This window comes from Pterocles gutturalis, unplaced genomic scaffold (genome assembly GCF_000699245.1).
Source record: "Pterocles gutturalis isolate BGI_N339 unplaced genomic scaffold, ASM69924v1 scaffold48664, whole genome shotgun sequence".
In the NCBI taxonomy this organism is placed as follows: domain Eukaryota; kingdom Metazoa; phylum Chordata; class Aves; order Pterocliformes; family Pteroclidae; genus Pterocles; species Pterocles gutturalis.
This window is the reverse complement of record NW_010132779.1, coordinates 19,136-28,451: the sequence shown is the minus strand read 5'-3', so window position 1 is coordinate 28,451 and position 9,316 is coordinate 19,136. Positions and strand designations below refer to the sequence as shown.

General features: G+C 41.1%; 1 protein-coding gene across 1 annotated transcript; it reads left to right on the top strand.

Moving 5' to 3' along the window:
* The first annotated feature begins 1,238 nt into the window (after positions 1-1,238).
* Positions 1,239-8,745, top strand: TGIF1 (TGFB-induced factor homeobox 1). The gene is made up of 3 exons (XM_010080966.1): positions 1,239-1,254; positions 6,164-6,390; positions 7,702-8,745. The coding sequence occupies exons 1-3, from the start codon at positions 1,239-1,241 to the stop codon at positions 8,266-8,268; spliced, it is 810 nt and encodes a 269-aa protein (XP_010079268.1). The 3' UTR covers positions 8,269-8,745.
* Positions 8,746-9,316: the final 571 nt, after the last annotated feature.

Here is a 9,316-nt window from a genome sequence, read left to right as displayed (position 1 = left end):
GCACTCGGCTGCGTTGTTTTGCTGAAAGTTGCTGCCTTTCCCTTTGTCCTTTAAAACGGGGGGAAAAAAGTACAAACGTTTCGACACAGGGTTAAAAGGAGGAAGAATTTTTTTTTTTTTCCTCAGAAAAATAAGGCTCTGAGTTTTCTTTGTGTTGATTTACAAACAGACAAACTTTCCACTTAGAGGATTGATATGCTCTTGTGGTGCTTTAACTGCTTTTAAATTAGAGCTTGGCCACAAAGACGTGGAACGTGCTTTCAGATTTAACACATCTGCGCTGTCTGGAAAGTTTATAGCAAGGCAGTGTCTTTTCAGTTGCGATTTACCAGCCCGTAGCGTGGATGAGGGGTGTTTTGCATTCAAAGACCATTAAATTACCCGAAGTGGAGGGTTAGAGGGAAGCAGTGCGCATGTTCAGTACTCCAGAGTTGTGCTGTTTTTCCCCTACTACGCATTCCTGTTGCGGGTCTGTAGTAGAGCAGCCTCGCTCATTGTTAATATCCTTGGAGCAATTAATGCATATGTAGTTCGTGAAATCATTGGGCTGCTGGTAACGTGATGTACTAATATGGTTTGTAGCCTTCGTAAGAAGCTTTGGACGTGCCACTCGTTTAAGAGGAGCACACATACAAAGGGGAATTAAGCCACAAAGACGAAGTTTAAACAGCGGGCAGGGTTTAAAAGCGAAGCGTTGCGAGTTCCCGCAGGAGCTGGGCGCGCACGGCGCGTTTCAGCCTGTTAGCTCACTGCACGGGTTGTGAGATTACAACATGTGCTGCATACCAAGCTCAGCCGTCTGTGCCTGGAGACCGTGACAGCATTGACTTTAAAATGTTTCAGTCGTCTCAGATAGGTTGAGGTTCTTAACTCTATTGCAAGCAGGTTTTTTTCCTTTTTTTTTTTTTTTTTAATGATTTAACTGAATTAATTTAGCCCAGTTATTTTTAGGACATTCCTATGCTCCCTATTTGCACAGCGGTGGTGAGCTGGTTTCCTGTCTGCTGTTGCTTCCATTGTTCAGACTTCTCTCCCCGAGGGCAGCTGCTGGTTGGTGAAATACCAACCAAACTCCCTGCACTTTCATCTGTTGTTCTTGCCACCCCCGAAATAAATGCGTGTGCAAAACGCTGATGTAGTTTCTAGGTATGCATGTGTAGGGCTTTGTGTGTACGTGTGAGAGAGAGGTGGTGGGAAAGATCTCCTGCTTTGAGGATTGCAAGACCTGGGCTGAAACAATGGAAACAATGAAAGGTGACAGGCGGGAGGGAGAACTTTTGAGAGGGACCATGAGCCTGGGGTTTGCGTGGCAGAAATTAAAAGTGAGGAGACAAAGACGGCAACTTTTAAAAATATGTTAGGGCTACGGTGCCTTTGTTTTATTAAAGGTTGGGCTTGTAGTTATTTGTGACCTCCCGGCATTTGAGGCTCTTTCAAGAAGTTTCAAAGAGTGATTTTGTTACAGATTTCCTGCTCGCACTCCTAGAAGAATCCTGTTTGAAGGAAGAAAAAAGTATAGTATAGCCAAGCCTGGCTGTTTTAGAAGCAATAGAGCGCAAGCTATGAAATGCAGAGAAAAACAAATAAGCTGGTTCCTCAATTATGAAACCTATTCAGGGAAAAAAGTTTGTTGGTGTTTTGTTTGGGTTTGTTTTGGTGGTGTGTGTTTGGTTTGGTTTTTTTTTTTTTTTACTATGGAGATTCCCTTCTGCATCCTTGTAGTTCTTGTTTACTTATGAATAATTTTAAACTTAATTTTGTTGGTTTCAAAATTCACATTAAATCTTAGTTAGGTTTTTTGTTTGTGTGTTGGATTTTCTTGTTTTGGGTTGTTGGGGTTTTTTGTTTGGGTTTTATTTTATATATTTTTTTTTAACAGACTGTGGATTAAAAATCTGAGGGCTCTTCTGTGGATAGTTCCATTTACAAATAATAACCTGATAGCAATCACACTGAACATATTCAGCTTGTTAATTACCTGATTTAGACTACAGTCTCGCAGAGACTCAGGCATGTGCTCAAGTTTATACATGTGAGGAATCCTACTGAACTTGGTTACAACAGGATCGGAGCCTTAGATGGGAACTGGTTCTGTTTATCTGTGCTCATAAAAACAAATCCAGCTTAAGAAATTCAGAGAAGCCTAAGGGGGTGGGAGGTTTTCCGTTAAGGTGATTTTTGTCCATCCCCTCTCTGGAGGGCAGAGATTGCTCCTTGCCGTATACTTTGTCCTGTTTTGAATAACAATTGGCTTCTGCCACTTCCTCTGTGAAGCTCTTCCCCGGCGCAATGGGACAGTTGTGGTTTTTTTCCTGATAGCCTGAATTTTTCATTTGCTTAACTTCCATTTAATTTGTCTCAGCCTCTCCAAATACTTTGTCCTCCTCTTCAAGGTATTTCAGTGTGCCTTCTCAAGTAGCAGTAGTTTATTTTGAAATCAACTTCAGTCATCCCTGTACTTCTACTCAAGTTGTTTCAAGCTGTTAACGGTTGGGGGTTGAGCCTAGACTCGAGATACTAGGTGTCATCTTCCCTGAGCTGATTACGGGAGGACCTGTAAAGTCTTTGGGCTATGATGGGATGCAACAGTGCGTTCAATCGTGTATATTACTTCAGTTGGGAAGCCAGGAGGATAAAGTAATCTATAAAGAAGGGATGCTGATCATGTAGTTCTTAGGTGATTAATAGTGTGGATTGCTCATCTTAAGTGGTGATTGCAGGAGTGGAGAAGTGGGATTTTGTATTGTTTCTCAGACCTCTCTGCAAATGAACACGTGCTGCTTTAATTTACCTCTGTATACGCAGTTTTTCTGTTTAGGTTAAACATGTTTAGGAGGAGACGTAAAATAACCTGGCACTAGCCTGCTTTTGAGACGAAATAAATTAGTAGGTCAGCTGGGGCTACTCGTTGTGTCCACAAGCCTTTATTCTTGGTGTAAATAACAGTAAGCCAATGGTCCAGTCGTGGAGCCTAGCCAGGAGCCTTTTCAGTTGGGCCCTGTTAAAACAGGAAACCAGCAGCGAATAGCCTGATTACTAACAAGACGGAAAAACAAAGCTGGGTTGTAATCAGCAGGACTGCTTTAATGAAAACAGAGCCTTGACAGCAACAACGTGGCTCCTGCTCTAGTAAAAAATATCAGCTGGGGTAGCGTGAGGTTTCTAGCCATGACTTCCTGTTGGCCGCTCGCTCTGTACCGCACCAGAGATCTGCCACAAGTTCAGAGGGCTGATCATCTATTTAAATGAGCTCATTTAAATGAGAAGTTGTACTACACTGGGCTTCCTGCTTAACCAAAACCTGCTTTGTGTCACTGATTTACTGTGTCAATTAATATGACACACTGAGCCAGTGGGTCGAAGGGCAGGCTCCGCTGTTGACTCATTTCTTGCTAGGTAGGCTACTGTTAGTCAGCCGGCAACTTTTACTTCAGCAAAAGATCATGTTTGCAAAACAGAGAAACGTTTTTCTGCTGCTGGCTTTCAGACAGTATTTTGTCACCTGGGGGGGGGGCAGGTATGAAAAGAGACACAGTTCTAGAAGAAATTTTGCTGTCAAGTCAGTTTTCTCAAATTCAGAGAGGCTCCCATGGAGTATTTTAGCCGTGTGTGAGATCTTGGAGAGGTTACTCCAGACGGGGTGGTGTGTGTCTGGAACACTTTTTGTTACGCCATGTAAATGTGGCTCACAAACCATTGGCCACCAAACTTTCTCATAAAAGTAGTTTGTTTGGATTTGCTTCCTTCTAGTTCCTGCCCTCACTGTTTGCCTCTCACAGTTTTCCAAGGTCCTGTCTTGCTGCCTATTATATTTAAAAACAAACAAAAAACCCAACCCACTGAAGTGCTGCAACACTTCTGGTTCCTGACAAACAAGAACAGTGCTCTTGAAAACATTGTCTGAATACTGTAGGCTAGTTTTAGCTAGTTTGTAAATTCAGTTTAAAAGGGAAGAGCTGCTTTGCAGAGCCATCATCCTGTCTCAGGATCTTTGTTCCAAGAAATGTTCCTCATGGCTCCAGACCATTGTGCAAGGCATGTTCTGAGGTTAGGTTGCAAGCGTGACAGCACTTTCCGTGAAGCTATGACAAACACAAAGCAGTTTGCTCTGAATCATTTTAAAGAAAACTTGACATACTTTCTATGTGAATTAAGAACCTGTTTACATAATTTGGAGTTTATCTTATGTTGGCTCTTTAAATATTGTCCTATTGTTCCTGTTCCATGACTGGATAATTTATGTAGCTAATTATCACAGGAAAAATTTGGTATGTCAGTTCGGTGTCTGTCGGTTACATTAAATCACCAAATGGGAAAATGAAACAATACTAAGTAAGTTACTGAAGTAACTACACTAGACAAATTGCAGATTGATTGTCCTCCTGGGAATGCTTGCATGTAAAAAATACGTGTTGAAATATGGACAACTTAAACTAAATTTAAGAATGTTTCAGCTATTCATAAAGAAAGAAAGGGGAAAGAAAGAATAATCTACAATGTCAGCTTTGTCTAAATTTTGAAAGTGTGCGGAAAGATACTCCTCTTCTGTCTCTCTCCCGGCCAAGTACTAAGGAAAACTTGCACGCAGACAACTTCCTTCTTTGTTTCTTTCTGTGTTGTGGGGTTTGTTTGTCTCTAAATGATGTTAATACCTTCTGTTGCTTTACTTACGGAAATAACTATAGCTTTATATAGTTTCATACTTTCACAGGCACAATTCTTGAATTTTAGGGCTGACTTTGTTACCTTAAACAGAATTTTGGAATTACAGGTGGTTGCCCACATAAAAATCTTACTTTTGACATTTAACTTGGTTTTGCTATTAAGGTTTTTAGTTTTGATTTTATGAACGAGTAAGTTTCTTCGCCCCTTTCCCACCAGTCTAAGTTCAGAACACAGAAAGATGAAGGGCTTGTTTTCTTTCTGCAGTTTCTAGCAAATACTTGTGAAAGCCAGTATAATTTCACTTGGCGTGAGTATTAAATTGTGCTAGCTGAAAATGGGTGATACCTTATTTGGATTTGTATATAGTTTGTAAGATTGCTAAAATTTCTGGTGAGCTTAACCTGGTGAATATCTAAAGCATGGTTTTCTTTGTATTTTAAAGTACTGTTTGTTTCCTCAGGGACTTGTATATCCTACCAAAGGAGCAGAATTGTAGTCTTCCTAACTATTGAATACTTGTTTGTTTGTTTGTTTGTTTGTTTTTGTTTCATTTACATACCATAGCTTCCTGTTAGGACTGGTGTGGTGTATATATAAGGGGTAATCAAATTTTGAAATCTGTTCCTTCCTTTGTGTTGAAGTAAAAAGGTATGCAGTTAACTTGTAAAGGTGCAGCCTTTTTAGTAAGTGTAGCACAGAACACACATTTCCACAGATCAAAATATAGAATGAAAATGATGAAGTTGAAAAAAAGGATGCAAAGTGGTATGTTTGAAACAAACAAACCCACCCAAACATTAAAAGATTGTGGTTCTTTGATACAGAAGTGCAATTAAATTAAAGAAGTCCATCTCCTGATAACCTTGTGGACTCTTGCATGACTTTTTCCTGCACTTTTTCCTTCCTAAGTGAAAATCCACTAGGGGGTGGGGACAGATACAATTCTTCCCTTTCTTTTCTTGTTCCATTAGTTTTTATTAATAGGTCTGGAATGATCTATTAATTTATAAAATCTACAAGCTGTCTGTCCCTGGAGGGAAGCACCAGCATGTTAAGAAGTAATTAAATAACCCATTGCCTGAGTTGGGTGCTTTAAGTTCTTGCTTATTGACCTTTTGCCCAGCCACTGGTCAGTTATCCTTGAAGAGGACTGATGGATGCATACCATAGCAAGCAAATGTGGACAATGCTGGCATTAGATAGAAGCTATCTGATAACATGCAGCAGATGAAAGGTTGCCAGGGGAACAAGAAAATGAGGGCTTGCGGAGAAGAATTCTCCTAGGAACAGATCATTGGTGCTACTTTTTGTTCAACTGACAGAACAGCTAGAGCTTGACAAGTTACGGCTACAGGACAAATCTCTTGTATAGGAGGCTATACCTTGATTCATAGTAAAGACAGTTAATGTTATAAAAAGTGCCTGAATCATAGAATGCTGGAGCTGAGTAGTTCACAGATTTAGCAGGCTGATTGTTCTTGTCTTCTTATGATTGTAGGTGTAGTTGCAATATCAGGCAGTGAAACGGAGGATGATGACACTATGGATGTCCCACTGGATCTTTCCTCATCTGCTGGCTCAGGCAAACGGAGGAGACGTGGCAACCTGCCCAAGGAATCCGTGCAGATTCTTCGGGACTGGCTATATGAGCACCGATACAATGCTTACCCTTCAGAGCAAGAAAAGGCGCTATTATCCCGACAAACACACCTTTCTACACTACAGGTATTAAAAAAACTAGTTCTCACTTCAAAAGGAGCTGTTCTCTGTTTCTTTTTAATTTCTAGTCACTGGTACAAATGTTTACACTGCATGTAAGATTTAGTTTTTTATTGTTACTCTCCTGATGGCAGTTGTAAGGAGAAATACAAATGAATTGTGTGTTATGATGATCTTTGTTTATTGGGAATAAAATTACTTCTCTGGGAGAAGACAGTAATGAATTCAAGCATGCATGCTAATTTTTGCGAAACTGGGGCCCAAAAGACATAAAGTGTCTGTATAACGTAATTTATTGCGAGAAGAAGGTCTTTATTTGTCAACAGAGTTTTATGGTGATACACAGCTTAACATATAACTCTTCACTTCTAAAACTGCAACTTGAGGCTAGTTCCTGTAGAATTATTATGTGTATGATCACTTCCATTAAGATCAGTGGAACAACCTGTATGGGATAGAGCTACTCAACTGCATTAGTATAGGTATGATCAGGCTTTTGTGTGGTTAGTTTGGGTTCTGATCCTGGGATATGACTGGCAGCTGCAAGGTCCCTTGGATCATTCTTGTCTTCTGTGATCATCTTTGGTGGAAGAGCTGTTGACAATTGCTGCTTTCCACCTCATAGGAAGGTGGCTGCATGCGAACTTGGGTAAACCCGAATCTGTTTTTGAGAGGTGCTAAATATAGAGTGCTCCTGTTGATTTCTGGGCTTTATTTTTCCAGATTAATTCATTAGTACAAATTTTGTAATTGGCTATAAAGTAAAATTTCCTTAATGTAACATCGTAAAGAAAACTTCCTTTATGCAGTAAACAGAAGAAAGACGTTGAACTATAAACTATCCTGTATCGCCCAGGAAACTGGTTTGATATTTAAACAAGGACAAACTTAAGTGAGGTAATTCATGTTATGTCTGTCGACACAGTCAGTTGAACAAGGAAAATCAGTAACTATTTGTGGGAGGAGTGGCTCTCTTCAGAGAGAAAAGGTTTTCCTGTTGTTAATTAACCTAAGCCCAGGGAACAATAGCTAATAGGTTAATGTGTGTGCACAGAGTTAAAAGCTAAACCCCTCCATTGGGGCTAGCAGTCTTCAGATGTCCAGGGGCTTTCTGTAACAGGAGTGGGGAGCCTGGGGGTAGAGTTGGGACAAGGGAAGGGCCTTTGCCAGGCATGTCAGAACTTGTCAGTAGGTCTCTCCTTTGTTCTGCAGTTAAGGAAACTGCTTGGAGGGATTCATTAATCTAAACCAACGACTCTAATGGCACATAGTTGGAAATGAATGAAGGTAGAAATTAAGATGTCATTATATTCCCAGGTCTGCAACTGGTTTATCAATGCACGCCGCAGGCTTTTACCTGACATGCTGAGGAAAGATGGCAAAGACCCGAATCAGTTCACGATCTCGCGGCGAGGGACCAAGCTTCCCGAGGGCGGCCTGGTGGAGTCTTCCATCAGCACAAAGAACTACATTCCCCTGCTGGAGGAGGCTGCCTTCCTTCCCGCTGCTGCGGCGCTCGGCAAGACTGTGTCCTCTTCCAAGCCGGCTTCCCCGGGATTGGTCCTGGCTCGGCCATCAGTGATTTGCCACACAACTGTGACTGCATTGAAAGACGCCCCTTTCCATTTTTGCCAGCCAGCTGATGTAGGCCAGACCATGGACCTGCAGCAGCCCCCGGCCAACGGCTTCACAGACAACTCCCTCTCCTACCATGAGGATGCATCCAAACTGGGACCTGGTGCCAATACACAAAGTGGGCTCTTTAACACTCCTCCTCCAACCCCACCAGACCTTAACCAGGATTTTAGTGGATTTCAGCTACTGGTGGATGTTGCACTCAAAAGGGCAGCAGAGATGGAGTTGCAGGCGAAACTTATGGCCTAAATCCCCTTCCTTCTCCTTCCCCATTTTGTTTCTCCAGGCAGGGATCTAACGGCTGTGTGGTTATTGCCACCTACACGATATCAAAAGACTTCACTGCTATTTTTTTTTTTTAATTATTCTTATTTGCACAAGGGATTGCTGAAATGAAGCTTCCTGTCACTGAGATGGTCTTCAGTGGGATATGGTCATTCCAAGAATTATAAACTTAAACCTACTGTAGAAAGAAAGGATTGTGTGTTGGGTTTTTTTTTATGTTTTCTTTGTAGGTTTTTCATAATGTGAGATGGTTCCCAAGATCATGTGATTTGTTTTTGTTTCTTTCAGACTGTGCAATATCTAGTAATGATATAGAGTCTTCTTATCATTCCCATGCGGAACAGAATATACCGACATGCTGTCTAAAATTTTCAATTTTTTTAACAATACGAACTTTGGATGATTATGCTTTTTTCCCATAATGTAATAAAATATTTTCTTTAAAAATTGATGCATACAGAGTATTTTGTTGAATACAAGCTTTGCAGAAAACGCAGCTTTACTCTTGAAATAAATGGAAGTGAGAAGTATTTTTGAGCTCACACCGGCTTTGTTTGGTTTAGAGAACTATTCTAGCCGTTGTTCTTAACCAGATGTTTGAAGGAATGCTGAAGAGTGGGCCAGAAGTACCTGACCATGTTCTGCTATGTTGAAATTTTTTTAAAGGGGCTAAAGGGAGCTATGTAGGCAACTCTCATTAAATTTTAGGGGGGTATCTTAGGCTTCTCTGAGAGTTCCATCTTTTGTCTCCTAGAAATACTTTAGGGCTGAGAGATGTGACAGCTCATGGGGAAGTTCTGAGCGTGAAATGAGGAGGCCTGAAGAGGGGTTGGGATGAGCGTTCTTTGCAGGTCTTTGTGACAGCTCCTAGACATCCATCACTGGTGACAAATTTTGAGGGGGGAGGACAAAAGCTCCCACTCTTACTCCTCTTGGACTAGCAATGGCAAGGTTTTGACTCAGTAATTGTAGTAGACTGAAATAGAAGAGACTGTATTTGTTTGAAATCTGA